We start from the raw sequence: 24,455 nt of genomic DNA, 5'->3' as shown, positions 1-24,455 counted from the left end.
TAGGATGTAGGCTTTCAATGTAAGTGACATATCTGAGGTATCTCATAGGTTAAAACTGAGATTTTTGGATTGGAAGTTACTAGTCCAATCAGACAGACGGAAATATGTCCATTTTCATTTGGCATATATCTTTTTTTTATTTGGGGGATCCAAACTGAAAAATGAACTGGGTAGGTTGAGACAGACAACTCTCACCTCTGACTCTGCCTGCTCACCACCACAGGGATTTCAGCTTCATAGGTCCTGGGCGGCTTGCTCGGCGCGACCTCGAAATCCCCATTCTCCCCAGACACCTTGATATTCATGCTGCCACCATTACGCGTCACCGTGATCTTTGTCGTGGTGGTCTCGATGGTCTCTGTTCTTTCTGTCGTCTCCACAGGTTTAGACTTGGTGGTGATAGTGGTTGTGCTTTCCTGCGGTGATGGCACCTTTGGGGCAGGGTACTTCTTCGGGGAGGCAGCCTTGGTTTCAATTGGCTTTTGGGGTGCTGGGTACTTTTTGGGGGAGGCGGGCTTGGTCTCCACTGGCTTAGGTGGAGGCTGCCACACTCTCTTGGGTTTTTCTTCTTTAGGTCTAGAATTAAAGCAAAGCATGTTTCAAGTTTGAGATTTGGTAATTTTTGACTTTAAGCTTAGAGGGAATGTTTAATTTTGATTTCATTTTCAAGACAGCGTGAAGGCTATGCCTTAAAAAAAAAAAAAAAAAAAAAGGAAACTATATAAATGATAAACTTAATTAAAACAGTAAAATATATTTTTAACTTCATATGACCAAATCAAAATGTTTACCATCTTGACATAACTTATAACACAATGATCAAACAGATGCCTTGTACAATTTTCTAAATTCACAGTAAAAGCTGTATCTGGCAGATCCCCCAACAGCCACATGTCATAACTCCCTACCTGAACTCGTGGTGTGTGAGGTCATCCTCCCAGTTATTGATGGACTGGGCGAGGGCGGCCAGGCGGTTCTTCCTGGCAGTGGGGGTCGGCTGGGGAGGGGATGCGGGGTCGGGATCCCGTGGCTTTGCCACTGGCTGTTCAACCTCCATGTTCTCACCACCTAAATTTATAATTTTCATTTAAATTTTTTTTTATTATCATAATTATTCAAGTTACTTTTATTGCAATAATCACTTAAAGTTAATATAACAAAGACATTAGGGTTATGTTGAACTCTTCAACCAAATACTACACCCCAAATTCTGGGCAATTTCTAGCTAAAGTAATATTTCAAACTAAATAAAAAGCTACACTTCACAAAGCTGGGGTGAACAAAGATTTCAGAAATTATGAACTTAAACATGTAAGCTTTAGTTATTATTTATCTGTTGTTTTGATAACTCTTGGAGCTGGTATACTGAGTTCAATAACTGTTAAGAATTCCATTTGATCAAATACCTAAAACATGGCCTTTTAAGAAATGAATAAAGTAAACTTAGGTTATTGTTGATTGTAGTTAGTTAATTGTTGTATTTGAAGTTTCATTTGTACTTTTAACTCTAGTTTCAACACCATAATTTATTTTATTCCATCATTTAGACCCTAACCCCCTTACCGTTCTCATCTTTCCATTTGTTCTGTTCTTGCACCAGTTTCTGCATTCGTGATTTCACTCCCTGTACCGCAGGCGTGTCAGCCTTCATCTCGCGCTCTGCCTCGCGCACACACTGGCGCTTGTTTGGGGAGTCATCGTCTGAAATTTAAAAAGAGAAATAATGTTCATGTGACTGAACTAATCACATAAAGTCTGCTGTGATAAATGAATTCTCTGAATGTGATCAAAAATAAAAACAGCTTTTTATCAAGTGTGCACTTGTTACATAATATTTTTAAAACTTAATGGCGGCAAACGCTGCAGTTAAATTGGATTCAGCACTTAAAAGTTGATCCATGAAGCTCCTTCATTTACCTATCTTTTCTTCTTGCACAATATTATCCGTCTGATCCTCAGCCAGAGGCGTGCGTCGTTTTCGTGGAGCAGCACGCGGAGATTCTGCCATCTTCTGAGTGAGCTGCTCGCGCCTTTGGCGAGTGCGCTCCAACAATTTCTACAAAAAACAGCATGACACTGAACAATTCTAGCGTAAAAAGGACATAATCTAGAAAATGGCCCTTGTCTTGATGAAAAAATTTAACAAGCCCAATGATTATCATTAACCTTGAATTTAAATTTACCATTAATCCCCATCCTTTATTTTTGTGGAAGGGGTCATAATGGATAATTCTACATCAGCTTATAAGTGCAACGCACTTTCTTCAATTGAAAATTTCAAGAATTAGCATGTAATGAATCATACATGGCAAGTATCATATGTTAGTGTCCCTAGTGCTAGTTTTATAAATCTAGTGCATAAGTCAGACAGTTTTTTTAACCAGGGTTGAATAAAAGATGTCCTAATGATATTTATCCACTGGAAAAACTACCAAACACCATCTAAACTAACAGAGACAGGTATCAGGTTACCCCTAAAATATGTCTAAAATTAAGCCCCAGTGTATTTTGTAAATAATGACTCTAGCATTCAACGTCTAGGACAAAGCACCTGACAACAATGTGAAATTCCAAAATAAGCAAACATGAATTTAAAATATAACCATCTTTCACATGAATTTCATATCAACTTTTTTCCACAGGTAAATCAGCACTTAGGATTTTTGCCAAATATTTTTTTACATAATAACCATCAGTTTTCTGTAACTCCAGAAACATGATGAAAATAAAGTTGGTTTCTAGTCAACTCTGAAAACTAAGGCAGAACACAATTTACCTTTGCTAAGAAAAGCAGAATCTTTCATTGAATTAATTTTAATCTTTCACTAAATTAACATTCCAATTATAAACCAAATTCCACCCCCAAGATTTAAACTGGAATGAATCAACTGTTTTCAATCAGTCTGCAATGTGAACATTGGCCCTGCACCAAGTACCAGTCTGTCAAGTTTGAACTTAGCCAGTACTGAGTAAGATTTTGTAATTTGCACTTCTTCAGGCTCTCCTATTACTCAGCTGGTCCATTCAAAGACATGTAGACAGTTGTACACATGTTGTAAGGTTATCAAGATGCCATGAACCATGCAGCATGATACAGACATCCAAGACTTGGTATTTGGCACCTGACAGAGCAACTGGATTCATGTTGTGGTTCATCGGAATGCAGGGCAGTTACTATTTGAAGTTTTATCCAATGATCAAATAATTTTCAAGCTTCAAGCAAAACATGTTGTTAACAGTTAAAGTGAGTGTAACAAAAAAAAAAAAAATTAAATTAAAGCAAAGCTGCATATTGTTCATTCAGATTTCCTGATTTGATGATAAACTTGAAGACATTAAACCTTCCCAATGTTCCATTTTCACTGAAAGCCTTTAAAATTCTCACCTCATCCTCAATCTACACATGTCAAATTTGAAGCATGCAGACTAGTACTAGTATGTGTTAAATCTGTGCATGCCTTGTACAAGTTATTTTAATTGAAGGGAAATACTGTTAGTTACATTAGTGTCCCAATTAAACTTTTTTCTAAGAACCATGAAAGTAAAATAGACCGAGAACCCTCAGAAAATAAAAAAATTGACCCAACATGTTATTACTAGTAAACCATTTTGAAGTTTCCTCCAGTAACTTTTATAGCTATTGTTAGGGATCATTTGACATGTAAATTATTTTGGAAATATTACCGCAACTGAGGTGTCTAAATCACTGCTCTGAAAATCAAAATCATTTAAATAATTATAGAACTTTGCAAGCATATTTCCACAGATAAATTTGTTTTTCAAAATTCGAATCCTGGCAGCTCCAATTTAATGAGGGCAATTTTCTGATTGACCTTGTAATTAGTTACTAGTAATAATCACCATTTCACAATTCTGTGCGCTGCAACAATTAGAGAAATTAAGGACACTTATGTTTAAACTGTTGCAATCAGATACAACCTTTACAAGGCGTGCGCCAAGGGAGGAGTTGTCTAGTCCACACCATTTTAAATTTCTAATCTGATAAATCTGAATAATATGCCACATTAAAGAAACACAAATTACAACCGATAGAAATGAGCATTCTAATCAATTTTACTACACAGTATCAAATAAAATTTATATTAGTTAACGTATGAGGTTGATCTGTTCCAAAAGTATGAAGTACTACTAGTATCAGCTACACATTAGCCGGTTGGGATGGGTCGTTCATCCCATAAAACATGAGATCAGAACTCGTTAAAACACAACTTCTGTGAATCTAAGTCATCGTTTCATTTACCTGTGTAAAAGGATCCATTTTTAATCCGTCAGCGGTTCATAAATTCGTTTTAAACAGTCTTCTTCGTCCTACGCCCGCAACCGTGCCTTTGGCATTGACAAACAACTTTTAAAATTGGCGGTTTAATCTCGCAAAATCTCGAGCAATCACTTCCGCTTTCCAACGGTCACATGACTCCCACCTGACCAACACAGTGGAACATGGCGAAGGGAGGGTTGTTTGAAGTTTGTTTGGTGTTAACACTTCTACCGATAGCTAACCCGTTCTTCATCATTAACGAAAAGCGAGGAATCAACGGAGGGTTTACGTGTGCTAGTATGTATCATTATCCGCTTATATTTTACGTGTTGTTCATTCTTTTAATTCATTTTAAGATATTTTTGTAGGTTCTTTCACTTGGCAACTGAAATTTACTCGCACCAGGTGTCGAGTTGACAACTTTTCACGCGACATGACGTTGGTAGAGTTTTAAGAAAACAGTTATATGGCTGTTAAACTTCATTTAATTTGGGTACCTATAACATGGAGTTGCAAATAATTATGTTTTGCTAAATTGTGTAAGGTTTTAGTGTTTGAGAAATTTGAAAACGAAAACAAAACAAAATCCTAGACGGCAGAAGTCGTAAATTTCGCTTCCTTGTCTGAATAAAAGCAAATGGTAAATGTGGTGATGAAACCAGTCGCTTTTTAAATGAATATGATAATACATGGTAATGTTACCACTTCCTTGAGAGATATTTATACATGTACATGTGCATGGGGTGAAGTTGTGCTGAAAATTGAAGATACCTGTACATTTTGATAATATATTAATAATACAATTTATAGTAGCAAGGAGTTATATCTGTTATAACACCTTGATAGTAGTAATTACAGGAATGTTATTTTTGAGTCCCTTTCATAATGGAGTTGGAAACTAGTGAATTATAGGCATGATGCTTAAATATAACATTTGTTTCTCTAAAATTGGTTTAAAGATTATTATTTTTTCTGTGTTTATAGATGTACATGTTGACATTTTTTGGGAAATAATACTTGTTATTAATTTATTTTTATATAAATATTTTTTTGTATTTCAGTTTATTTAACTTTATAATTGTATTTATTTATTAATTAGGTGAATAGCTCAGGTTATATGCTGTTTATCCTTTTCTCTCCATGTAAATTGGTAGAATGAGATTTAGATTAAATTGCAAGCCATGTATTAAGTTTATTTGTATTTACTTAAATATTTTATAGGAATGGTTGTTTTTTTTTTTTTTTTTTTTTTTTTTTTTTTTTTTTTTTTTTTACTGTGTCTATTCTGTACATTATCCTCAAACCTGTTGGAGATGTTTAAAATGTTTGGCCTTAATTGTCATTTTTTAAAAATTAATTTAAGGTGTCATTTATATTTGTATTATAGTCTCTCGTTTTAATCCTGTTGGCAAGAACACAAAATGAGACAGTGGCCATGTTGATCACTGGAAAGACTCTGTACCTCTATGTATATTTATATAGTCTGTCATTTCTCCCCCTGTCTAGCCTGTACAGTGGCCTTGGGACTGGTGGAGCAGTTAGCAGGAATACACAATGAGACGGTAGCCATGTCTCTGGAGAGACTCTGTACATACATGCCCCTGCAGTACCAAGTGTATTGTAAACTGGGGATACAGTACTTTGGTCCTATTATCATTGAACTGTAAGTGGATTCTCAGGGTGAAGAGCCATTTTTTCCACAGATATTAATGGAATTGGAATAGAAATTAATGTTAAAAGGATAACAACTTTTCATTTTGACCAAAAAAAAAAAAAAAAAGAATTTTCCTGGGGTAAAAGACAATTTTCACATGCTTACCAAAGGTTAATGAATACATTCAAAGTTAGTCCCTGTTTTTTTTTCTAAAAAGTTTTTTCTTTTTTCAATAATCTCTTAAGAGATGATTACAGAGTATAGCCACCTGTGGAGGTCATGTGGTCCGATGACAAGCACATATTTAAGAATAACTACTATAAAGGCCACTTTTGTGAAAAAAAATAGAATATATTATATTTCTGTGAGTTGTTTACAATGTATCTATTGTGAAATATGGCGCAGAGTGTGATCCCTTTAAGAGAAATGCTAGGTGGCATTGGTTTAGTGTGTTGTGCTAAGTATACTGTATATGGAATTTGATCAAATGCTTTTTATGTACAGACACAGATGTGTCTGTACATATAGCCATCATCTGCGTCTGTCGTCGTCGCCGTCGTGCACTTTTACCGATAACACGATAAGTGGAACACCGTTTTTGCTTTTGGCTTGAAACTTACAGAACTGGTGAATATTCCTAATACGCAGGTCAAGTTAAAAAATCAGCATGATCGGGCCATTTTTAGGGAAGTTATGCTGTTTTTTCACTTTTTTCAGCATATATGCAGCACCGATAACACGATAAGTGGAAAACCATTTTACTTTTTAGGTTGAAACTTACAAAACTGATGAATATTCATAATCCGCAGGTCAAGTTCGAAAATCAGCATGATCGGGTCATTTTTAGGGAAGTTACGCTGTTTTTTCACTTTTCTCAGCATATATGCAACACCGATAACACGATAAGTCAAATAACATTTTACCTTTTGGCTTGAAACTAACAGAACTGATGGATATTCATAATACGCAGGTCAAGTTAAAAAATCAGCATGATCGGGCCTTTATTTTAGAAGTTATGCTGTTTTTTCACATTTCCTCAGATTCAATTATTAGGCATGTTAACAGTCTCATTATTTAACTAATAAGATACGTAAAAGTGTTTGTTTGATATTTCCTGCATCTTTACAACATTGTTAATTGTACCACCAGCGTTAGCGCTGGCGGTACACATGGTTTTAGTCCCGTCCGGTCCGTTCCGCCGGCTCCTGCGGCTCCGCCGGCTCCGCCGCCATGTTACCGTAACCGCTTCTCCTCCTAGACGGTAAGGGCCCCCATACCCATCTCATGGATTTAGGTCACCTATAATCTCAACTCATTCCACGTAAAATTTGGGCTTTGTCGGTATTGGGGTCTAAGTGTGGCATTCATTGCAATGCACCCTTGTCCAAAAATGGCAAAATTAAATGCTAATTATCTACCCTACGGAAGGAATTATGGGAAAAATTTCTACAGACGGCTTTCCAAAAGTCATATGTGTAGATTTCAAATATGCCCTTGGATTTGACCTTTGACCTTTATTTCAAGGTCAAACAGGCCAAATTTTTCAAAAAAATGAATTTTTTTACGAAAAAAAAATTATTTGCGCTGTTATTCAGACACCACACAGACTTAACCAATAATATTATTGGAAAATGATACCCTTCAGGTCATCTTTCATCTCCGTGTATTTGGGGTCAATCGGTGCATTTTAACGGGAGTAGCGGCCATAAGATACCGAAACTGAAAACTGTCTCTAATTCGGGGACCGTTAATGCTAGAGACCCATTCTTTTTTGCATTTTGTAGAGCATGTAAAGCCCAGCACTGGAAGTGGTCTCTGTTTTTTTGTATTCCATACGGTTTTCGAGCTACGCTGTGTCAAAAAGTACATATTGGTGGTGAAAGCAAAATGTGAAGTACGGTAATGGATAATAAATTTTGAACTCTGGAAAAATAAAACATAAGGCTTGGCAAAGCAGACAACTTGTGTTCAAAAATGACATTATTTCATCAAATTTGAACTTCTGGAACTTCAGAGCACCTCCCATTTCAAGAATTTCGACCAAAATGACCTTTTCTTTATTTTAATTAATTTTTTCTGTAGGAAATTTATGGCACATTAAGGTAACTCCAAAATTATAACATTTAGTCCCTTATATCTCCAAAACTGGCAGAGATAGGTCCATAGTTACTATTGAAGTTGAATAGGAAGTCATATACTGGCAATCTAAATGTGACCTTGAAATTGACCTTTGACCTTCTTTTCACCATGAATTGAACTTTGCAAATTTTGCTTCCCTTTTATCTCCAAAACTGGCAGAGATAGGTCCATAGTTTCTATTGAACTTGAATAGGAAGTCATATTCTGGCAATCTAAATGTGACCTTGAAATTGACCTTTGACCTACTTTTCACCATGAACTGAACTTTGCAAATTTTGCTTCCCTTTTATCTCCAAAACTGGCAGAGATAGGTCCATAGTTACTATTGAAGTTGAATAGGAAGTCATATACTGGCAATCTAAATGTGACCTTGAAATTGACCTTTGACCTACTTTTCACTATGAACTGAACTCTGCTAATTTCTTTCTCTTTTAACTCCAAACCTGGCAGAGATAGGTCCATAGTTACTATTGAAGTTGAATAGGAAGTCATATACTGGCAATCTAAATTCGACCTTGAAATTGACCTTTGACCTACTTTTTATCATGAATTGAACTTTGCAAATTTTGGTTCCCTTTTATCTCCAAAACTGGCAGAGATAGGTCCATAGTTACTATTGAAGTTGAATAGGAAGTCATATACTGGCAATCTAAATGTGACCTTGAAATTGACCTTTGACCTACTTTTCACCATGAACTGAACTTTGCAAATTTTGCTTCCCTTTTATCTCCAAAACTGGCAGAGATAGGTCCATAGTTTTTATTGGACTTGAATAGGAAGTCATATACTGGCACATATTGGTGGTGAAAGCAAAATGTGGAGTACGGTAATGGATAATAAATTTTGAACTCCGGAAAAATAAAACATAAGGCTTGGCAAAGCAGACAACTTGTGGTCAAAAATGACATTATTTCATCAAATTTGAACATCTGGAACTTCAGAGCACCTCTTATTTCAAGAATTTTGACGAAAATGACCTTTTCTTTATTTTAATTAATTTTTTCTGTAGGAAATTTATGGCACATTATGGTAACTCCAAAATTAAAACATATAGTCCCTTATATCTCCAAAACTGGCAGAGATAGGTCCATAGTTACTATTGAAGTTGAATAGGAAGTCATATACTGGCAATCTAAATGTGACCTTGAAATTGACCTTTGACCTACTTTTCACCATGAACTGAACTTTGCATATTTTTTTCCCTTTTATCTACAAAACTGGCAGAGATAGGTCCATAGTTACTATTGAACTTGAATAGGAAGTCAGAGATAGGTCCATAGTTTCTATTGAACTTGCATGGAAAGTCATATACTGGCAATCTAAGTGTGACCTTGAAATTGACCTTTGACCTACTTTTTATCATGAATTGAATTTTGCAAATTTTGGTTCCCTTTTATCTCCAAAACTGGCAGAGATAGGTCCATAGTTTCTATTGAACTTGCATGGAAAGTCATATACTGGCAATCTAAATGTGACCTTGAAATTGACCTTTGACCTACTTTTCACTATGAACTGAACTTTGCAAATTTCTTTCTCTTTTAACTCCAAACCTGGCAGAGATAGGTCCATAGTTACCATTAAAGTTGAATATGAAGTCATATACTGGCAATTTACTGTGACCTTGAAATTGACCTTTGACCTACCTTACGATGAACTTAACTTTGATTGTACCATTTTAAGTTATATTTATTTTTTTGCATATTTTGAAAATCCTTGTTGATTGCATTTTTACAGCTTGTCAAGCATAAGACTGGTGGCTGTGTCCCTTCTTTTGTGTATGTGGGGGTCTATACGAATGCACTTGCTCCAGCTGGTGGTACAATATTCGGAGGCGGTATCGCCTCTCTGATCCTCTAGTTGATTTTGTAAAAATGATGGTAAACTTGTTATCGTGTATTGTGTAATAAAGTGTCAAAAATGGTAATAAACTCATCATTGCAGTTTGTCAGATTCAATCATCCACTATGTTCAGAATCTCGGAATGGAGGAAATTGGACATTAAACACTGTTCTATTGATATTTTTCCCATCTCATCAATTTTCTTAGTTGGTCATATAAAAATGGCAACAAACTGTTTATTTTGTTTTATGTTAAAAATGGAAATAAACCCATTTCAGAACAGTGCTGTCTTGTTTACATTTTGGCATTTTTAAGATGTGACTTTGAAGTTTCATGAGCCTGCACCTTTGCTAATCACATTTTCTGAATATTCATGATACTAATATTTTATGATTAAAATTGATGGTCATTATGCTGTTAAACATTATGTAATATTGCATCAAAACTTGAAGAAACCCCTATTTTGGGCACTGCTCCCATGATGACCATTTAAGAAAAACCATGTCACTTACTGTTTTCAAACTTACAGGAAAGAAACATAGGGCTAAAATACAGCTTCAGTAGGCAATGCAGTCTGTTTGGTAATTTTTTTCTGGCAGTTAAACAGTTTTTTGTGAAAATTTAATTTGTCACATATTGGCATTTTCAAGGTGTGACTTTGAAGTTCCATGAGCCTGCAGACCTTTGCTTGTCACGTTTTCTGAATGTTCATGTTACTAATATTCTATTATTAAAAATTGATGGTCATTATGCTGTTAAACATTATGTAATATTGCATCAAAATTTGAAGAAACCCCTATTTTGGGCACTGCTCCCATGATGACCATTTACAAAAACCATGTCACTTACTGTTTTCAAACTTACAGGAAAGAAACATGGGGCTAAAATACAGCTTCAGTAGGCAATGCAGTCTGTTTGGTAATTTTTTCTGGCAGTTAAACAGTTTTTTGTGAAAATTTAATTTTTCACATATTGGCATTTTCAAGGTGTGACTTTGAAGTTCCATGAGCCTGCAGACCTTTGCTAGTCACGTTTTCTGAATGTTCATGTGACTAATATTCCATTATTAAAAATTGATGGTCATTATGCTGTTAAACATTATGTAATATTGCATCAAAATTAGAAGAAACCCCTATTTTGGGCACTGCTCTCATAATGACCATTTAACAAAAATCATGTCAATTACCGTTCTCAAACTTACAGGAAAGAAACATAGGTCTAAAATACAGCTTTAGTTGGCAATGCAGTCTGTTTGGTAATTTTTTCTGACAGTTAAAAAGTTTTTTGTGAAAATTTAATTTTTCACTTATTGGCATTTTCAAGGTGTGACTTTGAAGTTCCATGATCCTGAAGACCTTTGCTTGTCATGTTTTCTGAATGTCCATGTTACTAATATTCTATTATTAAAAATTGATGGTCATTATGCTGTTAAGCATTATGTAATATTGCATCAAAATAGAATATTGCATCAAAACACAATTTTTGGTGCTGCTGCTATGATGAGCATTATGGGAAAACCGTGTTATGACTGTCAAACCTTTAAAAAAGAAAGACAGGACTAAAATGCAGAATGAGTTGGAAAAGCAGTCTAATTGGCTTCTTTTTCTGGAAGTTATACATTTGAGTGAAATATTCTTTATCTTTTTGGCATATTCATTGTGGGACTCGGAGCTCCCATGGACATGAAGCCGAATGGTAATCAAATTTTCTACATGTCCATGCTATTTATTGTCAATAATCAAAGATTGGTGATAATTATTCTATAATTTATTATGTAATGTTACATCAAAATTGACAACAATATTTTTGCATTGCTACTGCAAACATTATGAAAAGAAAACTGTGTTACTTATTATTATTTTTAACTTACAAGTATGATTTTTAGGATTGGCATGCAGTTCAAATTAGAAAGCCAGGTCAATTGGGTTATCATTTATTATTGAATTTATGCAATTTTGTGTGAAATTTTCATTTTTCTCATTCTGGCACTTTCTAAGTATAAACTTGAACTCTGATGGGCCTGAAGCCTTATGCTTTTACTTTCGTCGTTGTTACCTGTTGTGCATAATTAAAATTTGATGTTGACTGTGCAGTAAAACATAATGTATTATTGCATCAGAATTGGTAGTCTCCTATTTTGTGCATTATTGTTTTGTGCTTTTCTTAAAATGTGACTTATGGGCCTGAAAGACCTTTGAGAGGGTCAGTCTGTTAATATCCCTTGGGTATCACGTAGCTAATTTCTGAGTTATAAAGTAATTTGCCTAATTGATAGGCCATTAAAGGAGATTACATAAAGCACACTTGTTGATATTTCCTTGTAAACTCCCAAAAGTTAAGCTCTCTGCTAGATTAATAATAAGGAAGCAGTGATAATTATGCAGGTTATTATATATATATATATATATATATATATATATATATATATATATATATATAATCAAAGATTAAAAGTTTGAATGGCAGCTTCATTGAAATTATATTTACCTCAGGCTCTGCCTAGGAGGTTATATTTTCACCCCTGTTTGTCTGTCATCAACATAACTCAAAAAGTAATGGACCGATTTTGCTGAAATTTTCAGGAACTGTCAGAATTGGGCCAAAGAGGACAATGATTAGTTTTTAGTGGTGGTCTGGCTCAATAATCAACAATAATCAACAATTGCTGCCTTGGCAGAGGTCTGCACTCTCGGTGGTTTTCTAGTTTTGTTGGGTTTTCCTTTACAATTTTTTCTCAAACACTTGCATTTGTGACTTTTAACTCTCATCCGCTCGAGGCTCTGCACATTTTCTGTATTTCCACATAAGCAATTGTATTGTTTTTTATGTCTTTAAACATTATATAAAATTATTTTATGCACTGTCATCATTTTTCAAATATTGAGACTTTCATCATGTGACTATAGTCTCTCATGGTCCTGAAACTGTAATCTTATTGAAGGGGTGGATTGAGACCATCTTCTGGGTCTTCTTGAAGACAGGTTATTAAGTTTATATTGACTGGTATCTATTTTTTTCTGTTGGAAGACCATCAAAATGGAGGATGGATCAACATAGATACTTTGGAATACTGTCAGAAAATATCTCAGGGCCCGTCCTGTTATTGACCATGTTACCTGTTGTGCATGATTAAAATTCAGTGTTGACTGACAGTGCTATTATAAGCATTATTTATTATTGCATCAAAATTGACAAAATGACCTTTTTTTGCATCTTTATTTTCTGTTTTTTGTCTGTACATTTGACAGCTTTGCTGCCTTGTTTAAAATATTTTCTTCATGTTTAAGACCCCATTTCCATAGATTTTAGATCGATCTATCCCTGTGGGGAGTCTCACTAGATTACTGTCAGCTTAGCCGGCTTAAGCATCTGTCCCGCCTACTGAAAGCTGTAAGGGGGTAATTAACTTTGGTGCGCGCTCGGCTGACTGCAATTTAGCGTGAACCCCCGGGGAGTTAGGTCGATCTAAATCTTAATCCCTGGATCGATCTAAATCTCTGGGAATACACCCTAAGTTTCTTATTACTTGTGTTTGGTCCAGGAAAATGACACATATTTGTGTGATGGAAACTTTTTAAAAATTATGAAAGAAGTTATGAGGAAGTAATAGCTCTGCTTACACAAGCCACACATTTTTGTTGCATTTTATCCCTAATGACAAAGTCTTATAGGATCCTATAGGAAATTGGGCCGATATCCTGTAGAATCCTATAGGATCTTATAGGATCCTATTGGACTTTTTTGTAAGAGATATCAAGTGAATTATATATCATAATCAACACTGACACATGGAAACTTTAGAAAAACACTCTCTTACATGTTACAACTTTCCAGTTTTGAGAACAACGAGACACCAGATGTTATCTGTCACAGTTTAAAACTTTGCTACACAGAAAAAGGAAGCGACACGTGTCATCTGTTTCCAGAGCCAAAGGTAAGAGTGACTTAGTGTGACTTGTGGCCTGTATCTTGGAACAGTCTAAAGTCTTAGGTGATTAGCTGAAACTGCTAAAATCAGATGACAGACTATTTTTAGCCATTTTTGTAATGAAAGTATTAATGAAAAAATGATAGTTTTAGAGCACAATATTTCAATTTAGCTTGAGATTATTTATTAGCTGCATTAAAAAGACAAAGGTGAAAATTGAAAATATTCTCCAAAATTGTTCATTTGTTCCTTTTCTGTACTTTTGACCAGTACACACATGACACTGCTTTTTATTGTTTTAATTCAGTTTTTCTTTTGATTCATGGGAAACCCTCAAATTTTAATGGCATATTAGTGAGAGTCCAAAATAAATTTAGTCCACTGCAATTCTTATCATGTTTGGTTTCATTACTGTATAATTTGTTTGTGTTGTCTTACAGCATGGCCTGCACAAAGGTATAAAGAGAGGACAGGAAAGAATGAAAAGACATCTCATACAGACGGTACATTGATTAATTTTGTTACTTTTACCCAAAAGAGCACATTCATCTAACTGTGCAACATGTGCTGACTTTGTAGAACTGAGATAAAGACAATGTTCTATATTCTAAAAAGCCTGTAGAATTATACAATTTAAATATAGCATTTATGGTTTTATAACTTCGTATAATCTATAGCCCAAATTAATTGATTTTTTTAAAAATTATATTTAATCAGTTATATGCTTGTCTAATGGCAGTTTAGGTATGCCAGTAGTTTTATTGTGAGATTCAGTGGGGGAAATATCTAACTTACCACATCATATGTACTTTTACTTTCAGTTTGAAAAAGATTTGGCAAACATCTTGCTGAGGAAGTTTGATATTTGTTCTCTTCCTGGTTTGAAATATCTCTGTGACTACTTAGAGAGGTAATCTGAAAAATAAACCAATAGATCTTTTGAATATAAAATATTTTCTTTTATATGAGATGATATGTGCATTGTGTACAAAATTCTTTCCATAAATTTATGTGTAGAATTCTTTTCATAGTTGTTAGTCATCATTCTTTTTCTTTCTATTTTTCTTTCATGTGTTTGTGTGTTTAAACTGGTGACTGAATTGTACAAAGATGAGCTGAATATGCTTGTGGTTAATTAATAATTACTGACAATAAACCTCTGATGACAATTTAAAGTAAATATAATGGAAAAGGGGTTCAAGTTTGACTTGAGAAAGAGAAAACTGAGAGAGATAACAAACATTGTTAGTAAACATTCTATATATAGGTATAATGCAGTACCAAGACTTGTCAGTATCTCGTGATCTGTAAGGGTATTGTTAGGATTGTGTATAGCCATGTGTACTTTGATAGGCCAAAGTGTGTGTGTGTGTGTGCATTTGCCTGTACACATTAGAAATAATGTGTTTGTATGTAAATTAATACTTTCTATAGCCTGTTGGATCCATCTTAGCCAAATTTATGGACATTTTAGTGAAGTCAGACTTTTGTGACTTTTGTGCCAAATCATGTACTATTTTCTTGGATGAAATGGCCACTATAACACCCCATTTCCATAGATTTTTAGATCGATCTATCCCTGTGGGGAGTCTCACTAGATTACTGTCAGCTTGGCCGTCTTAAACGTCTGTCCCGCCAACTAATAGCTGTAAGGGGGTAATTAACTATGGTGCCCGCTTGGCTGACTGCAATTTAGCCTGAACCCCCAGGGAGTTAGGTCGATCTAAATCTTAATCTTTAGATCGATCTAAATCTCTGGGAAAGCACCCTAAGCCTTTCAGAACTTCTTCAGTCAGTGTGTGGAATACGCACAAAAAAGTAGAGTTTGTAACTGTGCCAGGGTCAGAAACTGGACCTGTCCGTTGACCCATTGTGTGGTGTATGTTGATAGAAGCTCCCAGTGACAACGGTCAGTAAATGGACCTGTCTATTGAACCATTGTTAGTTGTATGTTGATAGAAGCCCCCTGTGACAATGGCAGCTGAGTATGCAACCTGTGGATGAACGACAAAAGTGAAACTGGATATATGTTACCCATATCATATGGCTGTCTTGGTGTGGATTTTGTTGAGTGACTTTTTTGTCTTGATTTAAAGGGAGGTGGTAAAGTTCAAATGGCACAAGACACTAAAGGTTATTAGACAAATGCAGACGGTGTGGGCATGCTTTTGTACTGTGTTTGTGTGCGTGTTTATCAGTATGTGCATACATGTGTGTGTGTAGTATGTGATATAATGCAAGTAACATGGGTTTCATCCTCTACTACTCCCACAGACTGTCAGTTACTGGAAAGATAAACATTGAATAATACATGATACATGTGTGTGTGTCTCTTTCTCTGTTTGTCTGTCTGGTCCTGTGCTTGGCAGCATGTTTGCACAGTCATGTGTGACGTTGCTATTTTAGGTCTGATTTCTATTAATAGGATATTTGATGAACATCAACCTGGGGAAGATCTGGATGGGGATGGATTTAGTATCATTTCTGTAAGTACCTCCATTTATTCATTTATTTATGTTTGTTTTGTTTGATTAAAATTCTTATCTCAGATCATATCAGAATTGTTTTCTTCTTTACAGATACTTTAATGGCCCAGGTGTGAATTGCATTTTACGTTTTATCTTCTTCAGCCAAGCAAGAAAATTTACCCAAATTTATAAAATTCTGAATAACCTATTTGCACTAATATATATAATTTTTATTTACAGACTCTACGTGGCTCATCTTGGCGAGGCAAAGACTGTCACGACCTGGTGGCAGACTATCATCCAGGAGCAAGGTACTGCTTCCCATCTCCACTACAGATACTCTCTTATTTTTTTACCTTGTTTGTAGAAAATTCAAATAATGCTAGAGTTTTTTTTTTTTTTTTTGTTTCCCATGATATAAGCATTCCTTGAAAGATAGGTTTGACTTAAAAATGTGTACTCTCATAGAATTATTTCCTTTTCATTGTGTTTTGCAGGCCAGTAGACTCTGACAGAAAGCGAGATAGCAACTGCAATGGAATATATGTAAGTTTTTTTAACATTCCAGAAAACAGATATTTTGATAAATTCCGTTCATGCACTGAAAAAATATGTTTTAGACTTGAATACATAAAATTAACTTCTACTTTTAAATATTTTAATAAGTAAAAATTTTTTTGTAAGAAATATGATAAATTTGTAAATCTGATATAAAATTTTTATATGATGTCTCAACTTGAAGTTATTTTTTGCACTTGCCAAAGGTATTAGTTTATATTACTGTATAAATGATCATAAAACATAAATAATTTAAATATAACTTTAAAAGTTGGAGATAAACACTGTATTTTTTTAGACTAAAGTTAAGGGTTTATAGGAACGTTACAGAGATTATGTACACATGTTGGCACCTGTTGAACATTCTGAGTCATTATAAAATTTTTTTCTTTTAACATTTATTTTAATCCCAGGGTGTGGACCCAGAGTCAGGACAGCCGTATGAAGACAAGTTCTGCAGTGAGACTGGCAGTATAGGCGTGGTTACACTAGGAGACTCGGTCGGTGCCCACTTCCACGCCCCACCGCAGTGGTTTACACCCTCAGAGATTACCAAGGACACATTTGCCAACTTGAGCTTTGTGATAGAAAATGAGGGGGACTGGCCACAGCTGTCTGCTTCCACTGGTGAGTGATGACATCGTGGCAGTCTGTCTTCTCTAACACACTGTCACATCTAACACAATATGATACCAAATACAGCAGCATTTCCACTGATGAGTGATGACATTGTGACAGTCTCTCTTCTGTAACACAATATACCAAATACATTCACTTCTACTGGTGAGTGATGTGACTTAAGTCACTTGGACAGTCTGTCTCCTGTAATGCTGCTGTGACTGTCACCAGTGTCACACCTAACACACTGGGATTCGTAGCACATTTTAATTCTGTTTCATTGTTTTATCTTAAATACTGTCACAATCTGCAAACTGTCATATGTAACACATTGTCATATCTAAGACAGTGGTACATCTGAGATGCATGTTTCACACCGGCACATCAGTGCACTGTCCACCTGTCAAGTGTCAATACTATCACACCCAACACACCACACCTGCCACACTTTTACATCTTCTACACTGGCACAGTCTGTTAAATATGTTCTTATGCATCACTTGAATTCAGGGTACAAGAACATCAGCTGGCCTATCATATCTGGTCCCACACGGTCTGTATATCACCGTCTTAAATTACGCAACAGGTGCAATCACAGGGACTACAATAACCTGGCCGTCAATGGTAAAGTGAAACTCTCTTTATTTAGGATTCTTTCTCTTTCTCTCTGTTTCCTCTCCTCTCTCTCTTGCTCCATATCTCTCTTACAGTTATATATGTGTGTATTTACTTATTCTGTAATTATATTTAGTAATTCTTTTGCTTTTTTTGTTAATCTTTATCATATTCTGTTATTTGTGATTTTGGGTTGTTTTAGTTTCTCTTAAAAGGCTTCCATTTGCAATTTGGAAGTATAAATTAATATTTTGAACATTTATAAGCGTTCTTTCCTTTACCTGATTGCTATTTTTAATGAACAATCAAATGTACAGTCAAATGAAATAGTAGGCTTCAAAATATGTCATCAAATTTATGAAATTTGTTTTTAATTTTTGATTAATTCTAGGTGCTAATTCATTTGATCTTCAAAAATATCAAAAAAGGTGAGAAAAAATATGATCTACAGCAACATTTGTCTTTTTTAGTTTGAAATCTTAATCATGTTTTGCTTAGATTAGAATCCGTCATATTATCTGTTTGATTAGTCTTTTAAATTGATAAACGATCATTTGAATAAAATGTGCTTGGCATTTCCACATATTTTATTGATAAAAGAGACATTGGAGAGATAAAATTGTATGAATGGTTTTATCAAATACTCCAATAGTAAAATAAAGTGTAATGCGGTTATATGTTTCACTTTCTTTATCCACAGATTCAAGCGTCATATACAGAGAGATCAACCTGCACTTGTAATATTAGAATTGGTAGGGAACGACGTTTGCAACCAGTAAGTTTTGCCAAAGATGCATGATATTGGTTTGCTTTTGTCTTAAATTTCGTGCACTGTATTTATTTTGAATTAACATACCCAGAGCATTCCTTAGTCTTGGCTTACTTTTGTATTTAATATTTTTTTATTTTCACAATCATTATCTTTATGTATTATTAATTTTTTTAAAGTTTGCTGTTGTTGGTGTTATTTTGTTTGTATTGAGCCAGACCTTTGACAATTTGCCATTTTTTTAATGTTTTAATTTGTAAACATTTTACATGTAATCATTGCCAACCTGTGCTTTATGAACATTTTTGATAAACTTTGTTGCTTTAAACAGTTATCCAGACACATTAAAGCACATGACAACAACTGAAGATATGCAAAAAAACATTAACGGCACACTGCACTATCTCGTAAGTAAAATGAATTAGCTAAGACTTCCCAACTTAGAACTTTATTTTAATTTATAATATCAGATATATTACAGTAGCTGCTTATTTCTTTATACAAAATATTAATCATGTACATGCTTCTATTGTGATAAACCAGTTTCATATTGACAAAAATTTATCTACAAATAGAGGTGATATATAATACAAGTATATGAAAACCTGTTCAAAAGTTTTATTTTAAAAGTTGGGTGTATGTTAAAAGTTTTATATAGTGTGTGTGTGTGTGTGTGTGTGTGTGCGTGCGTGCGTGCGTGCATGCGTGCATGTGTGTGTGTGTGTGTGTGTGTAAAGATCAAATAATTTTGGGTTAGGACAGACACCACAGTAGTATCATGTCTGTACAGTGTTGAAATAAACAATGAAATATGCCGTGCTAATCTTTTCTGTTGTTTCAGAGATATCCTTACTAAAGTGACCATTACAGTTAATATGATCTTTCTACTTGCAGGCTTCTCAGCTTCCAAAAGGCAGCCACCTCCTGATGATAGGAATGGCTGACGGCAGGTTTTTGTACAAATATCTCCACGAGCGTTACCACCCTATAGGACAGTACAAAAAGGATGTCACGTATCCAGATCTCTATAAGTGGTTCTCATGTTTACAGGTAAGCTGTATACACGCACGTGCACATGTGCATGTGTGTGAATACTGTTAATATTCTTTTGGGGTTAGTGTTTGAGTAATGGAGCTGACCCGGAGGTAATCCTCTCTCTTGCACCTGCAAGCAACATATGCATGCATGTTTGCTGGCAAGGAACCAAACAAATAAGGTCAAAAGCAAACACAATTTTTGACAATGACATTGTTTCCTAAATCTGATACAATCAGCAATGAGAGCATAATTATTCAACATAGTTATAAAAGTTATGATAACAGCCAGCATTTTTATAAGCTACGACATCGTTACATCACAGACACTGATACGAACAAAGGAAACTCAACACTGTCACATCTAACACACTGTCATAGCTAACACACTGTCACATCTAACACACTGTCACACTGCAGAGACTAATGCTATTACACATATATCTCCAGGTGACACCATGTCAGGGCTGGTTGAGCACCAACTCCACATTAAGAGATCTGACATCTCAGGTAAGTTGAGAAGATTTTGCTGAACTTAAGCTAAAAATATTCTCCAATGATATTTGTTGTCAGTACTACATCTGGGTCAGTGGCTACTGGTGAAAATCAACACCACTGATTTGGCTATAAGGAAGGGAAAGATGGCGGTGCAAGAAATACTAGCATTCAGTTTTACGGGTAGTTGGAATAGTTTTATGAGTAAATGAGCAGATATGTTAAAATGTTTCAACAGTTGGACATTCGGGATGGCGGTTATAAAAACTTGCCTGACTAAAGAACTTATGCTGGACTGTGCACTGAAAAATGGCAGCTCTTAAAAATTGTTACTGGACCCTTGGACTGACTGATCACAATTTTAAAACTGTTCTAACATGTCCATACTACAAAACCAAAAAGATGTAGAGGTTAAAATGATGTTCATGTAAAGTAACTATGGTTAAAATGATTTTATTTCCTCCAGAGAGCCAAGGAGCTGAGTCAGGTGATGAAGGATATGGCCAAGCAATACAACCACACTTACCCCAACTTTGATATTGGTTATATAGACTGTCCCATTGGCCAGTGTAAGTCACTGGTGTGTGTGTGTGTGCGTGTGTGTGTGATATTGGTTATATAGACTGTCCCATTGGCTAGTGTAATAATAATAATAATAATATTTATTTCTTATATAGCGCATTCTGTTTTTTACATTTCAATGCACTTTACAAATAATTAAAAAGTCTAAAAATAACAATACTCAAATACTTTAACATTTAGTGTAAGTCACTGGTGTGTGTGTGTGTGTGTGTGTGTGTGTGTGTGTGTGTGTGTGTGTGATATTGGTTATATAGACTGTCCCATTGGCTAGTGTAAGTCACTGGTGTGTGTGTGTGTGTGTGTGTGTGTGTGTGTGTGTGTGTGTGTGATATTGGTTATATAGACTGTCCCATTGGCTAGTGTAAGTCACTGGGGTGTGTGTGTGTGTGTGTGTGTGTGTGTGTGTGCATGCATGTGTGTGTGAGTGTTTGCGTGTGTGCGATATTGGTTACATGGACTGCCACATTGGCCAGAATAAGTTTTAAATTATTGTATGTGGGTGTGTGAAACCATGTTTCATACAGATGTATTGTTTTGAAATTTTATATTTATTTTTTAAATAGTCACACCACTGATCTTTTTGTAAATTATTTGGTTAAAATCTACCTTTTGAAAATTTTTGAAGTTGTCCCCCAACATTTATTGTAATAGTACCATAATAATAATAATAATGATAAATAAATAAATAAATATTTTGGATGAAAGTAAAATGTATTGCTGATTCTAGTGTTTGTTGAATGGGAGAAAACACATGGTCCTGGCACTGGCTGGCAACTGATTGAACCAGTTGATGGCTTCCACCCAAATCAGGTAAATTAAATGCTGTATTTAATGTATTATAACCTAATGCAACACTGCATAATATAATGTGGCACTGGTGGTTGGTAAGTTACAGAACCAGTCCTTGGCTTCCACCACCCAAACCCCATTCAGAATACGGGACTAACAAGTCCGAGGGTCAAATATGGTGACCCACTGCAAAGCTTGCTGTCTAATCCGCTAATAGACACTGAATAGATATTCTTTGGAGAAGTATTCAAGTTGACTCTTGGACTAGTTAGTCCCCTATTCTGAATGGGGCCTTTAACATTTTGTATAAATAATATGATAAAATTGGGGACCGTTCACATGGAAAGTCTATTTTCTAAAAATCTATTTTCTATTTGCGGTATCTTGTGATCACGGTCTGTGCCCTGAATACCCCATGGCGTAATTACTGGCAGCGCGACCCAGTTACTTCCAAAGCTGTAATTAATTCTTGGCTGCACTCGGAGTGATCACAAGATACCGCAAATAGAAAATAGATTTTTCATATGAACGGTCCTTTAAACAAGAAATATAATATGATTTTTTAAATTTCCAGATGGCAAACGCCATGTTCTCAGACATCGTGTGGGATTACCTGGAGAGGAACCTCCCTGGATTCCTAGGAAAGGAAAATCCACATAACGAGGAGATACTCAAAATATTCAAAGACCAAGGAGGGTACTAAGCTGTCTCAATATATTATAATAAATTATTGGAAAGAAAAATTTAGTCTCAAATTTCTAGATTTATTTTACTGAAGTTTTCTAAGATTACTAGAAGGGGGAAGGGGGTTATGCCAAGGGCTAGTCAGATATTGAAAGTCACTCATCTGTTGTGCTATTATTAGTTACTTCTGGACAATACTGTTTGTAAGAAAAAGTCAGGTTGATTGTGATATTTAACAGGGGAAGATGTTCATAATGAGGGAAGTGCAGTAATCAAATGTGACTTCCTTATTTACTTTGTTATTTTTCGCTCAGGGTTTTTTCTAAATGCAATAACATCTTCATTGAGAATTACAGTAAATGGACTGAAGCTTTATTTTTGTGTACTCAGCATGTTTGGAAATGGTTCCCACATTTTGTGTGCTCTTATTTAGCTTTTGTGAAATTTATCACAGTATTCATGCTGACAGTGACAAATGGTGTCAAATATGCAACATTGTCTATAATTTATAATATTTATTATATATATTAAGCAGGGCTTGTTATGCTTTTGTCACGCTGATGACTTCATTTCCCATATTTTTGCACAATTATGTCTCGTTCATTGTTCCATAAACTAGTCGCTGATTAATTTATTATATACCCAAGACAATGTAATTGAAGTAATATTTGGTAATAAGATTTATAGAATATTATCAAGATGTTATAATATCTCATTCATTGTTGTATAAACTAGTCGCTGATTAATTTGTTATATACCCAAGACAATGTAATTGGAGTAATATTTGGTAGTAAAGTTTTATAGAATATTATCAAGTTATTTATGTATTGTTAATCCTATTTTCTGGTCACTTTACAAAATGTGAGTTTTGAATGAAACTTCAAGAACAGCTGTCTCCATCTTTAGACATATTTTTCTGTAAAAATAACTATTTTTTCTGTTTCCCAGTTTGAACATTTTTTAATGATTGCAGTGTCAATTTTTCTTTTCATCTAATGACAGTGAAGAAACTGTTCTTCAAGACACTACTACACTGGTGATGTTTGTGAACACATTCTCTACTATTTATTTTGGAGTCAGAGTGCTGATTTGGAATGACATTTATTCATCGTGTTATTACCTAGAACAATATTAGTCAGCTTATGGATAAAGAAAATCCTTTTTTGTTGTTTTTTACTTAAAGGATAAACTTTTTTCTATAGCCATGGGTAACTTTTCCTGAGCTTCATTTCTGATGTTTACCAGCGTCTTCATTGTCAATTCTCCACGTATACAAATTATCTGATAAGCAAGCATATCAGAAAATTTTAATGTATGAGGAAGCTGGCACACAGCTTTTGAAGCTTGAGCTACAGCTTGTATGTAAGGCAGAGAATTTGTCTCCCTTTGAAAGATTTCTCCAGTCCAGTTATGAGACAGTTCAGAAATGTAGACATTTATATAGGGGTTATTGTGTTTGTCTCTATTATAAGCAATAATGTAATTTAATCATTGTGGAAAGCTCTCCTTTCTGAGGTGCCTAAACCATGCAGATATCCCACAAGTATATTCAGTCATTTTGATCATGTATAGGTAGATTTCACAAAATGCCTAGAGACCCTAAGTTGCTGTCAACTGGTCAAAATTTTAGTGGGCTTTGATCCAGTAGTCTCCCGCCTGCAGGTTGTATTGTGCCAGTTTTTAACAAAAAGTCACTTTATTCAAGTGGACTACTGACTATTTACCTGGAATCAAAATAGACCAAATTATTTATTCAAGTTAAGACCAACTTTCGGTCTCAAGTTCTCCTGTGTGACTTGTCCCAGTTGACAATTATGGTGACTTGACTATGATATTTACTGAAGCAAAGGAAATCTATCAACGGGTAATATGGCCAAAGAAAATTAGCCTTCTGTTGTAAGAAAGAATTATATTTGTAATAAAAGAAACTTGGAGATTATTTCACTCTCTTGTTTTGTAAGGAATCAGAAAATGCCCTTTTCAACATATCAAGTGTACCCTGGA

The 24,455-nt window shown here is 34.9% G+C and overlaps 2 protein-coding genes across 6 annotated transcripts in view; one reads left to right on the top strand and one right to left on the bottom strand.

Moving 5' to 3' along the window:
- LOC106172529 (uncharacterized) overlaps window positions 1–4,429 on the bottom strand; it is a 13,979-nt gene extending 9,550 nt beyond the window's left edge. For 4 of the 5 annotated variants that reach the window (XM_013553286.2, XM_013553288.2, XM_013553285.2 and 1 more), the window contains exons 1-6: window positions 4,262–4,423; window positions 3,685–3,711; window positions 1,918–2,056; window positions 1,564–1,701; window positions 909–1,068; window positions 196–576 (exon numbers count right to left, since the gene is read on the bottom strand). In XM_013553286.2, coding sequence (XP_013408740.2) covers window positions 196–576; window positions 909–1,068; window positions 1,564–1,701; window positions 1,918–2,056; window positions 3,685–3,711; window positions 4,262–4,279 — 863 coding nt within the window. In that variant the 5' untranslated portion in view covers window positions 4,280–4,423. Of the gene's footprint in view, window positions 1–195; window positions 577–908; window positions 1,069–1,563; window positions 1,702–1,917; window positions 2,057–3,684; window positions 3,712–4,261 lie in introns of all 5 variants that reach the window. The other variant, XM_013553289.2, reaches the window with a different exon arrangement.
- LOC106172532 (acyloxyacyl hydrolase) lies at window positions 4,415–24,390 on the top strand. Its single transcript, XM_013553293.2, has 18 exons — window positions 4,415–4,576; window positions 5,786–5,942; window positions 13,746–13,845; window positions 14,280–14,342; window positions 14,661–14,749; window positions 16,265–16,325; window positions 16,548–16,618; window positions 16,805–16,853; window positions 17,279–17,492; window positions 17,994–18,107; window positions 18,490–18,526; window positions 18,799–18,873; window positions 19,199–19,274; window positions 19,762–19,917; window positions 20,352–20,411; window positions 20,863–20,965; window positions 21,706–21,788; window positions 22,342–24,390. Exons 1-18 carry the CDS (start codon window positions 4,462–4,464, stop codon window positions 22,468–22,470), a joined length of 1,752 nt encoding a protein of 583 aa, XP_013408747.2. The 5' UTR covers window positions 4,415–4,461; the 3' UTR covers window positions 22,471–24,390.
- The last annotated feature ends 65 nt before the right edge of the window (window positions 24,391–24,455 follow it).

The sequence above is a fragment of the Lingula anatina genome, chromosome 4 (genome assembly GCF_051362555.1).
Source record: "Lingula anatina isolate TDL-2025a chromosome 4, LinAna3.0, whole genome shotgun sequence".
In the NCBI taxonomy this organism is placed as follows: Eukaryota; Metazoa; Brachiopoda; class Lingulata; order Lingulida; family Lingulidae; genus Lingula; species Lingula anatina.
This window is presented reverse-complemented; position numbering and strand designations above follow the sequence as displayed.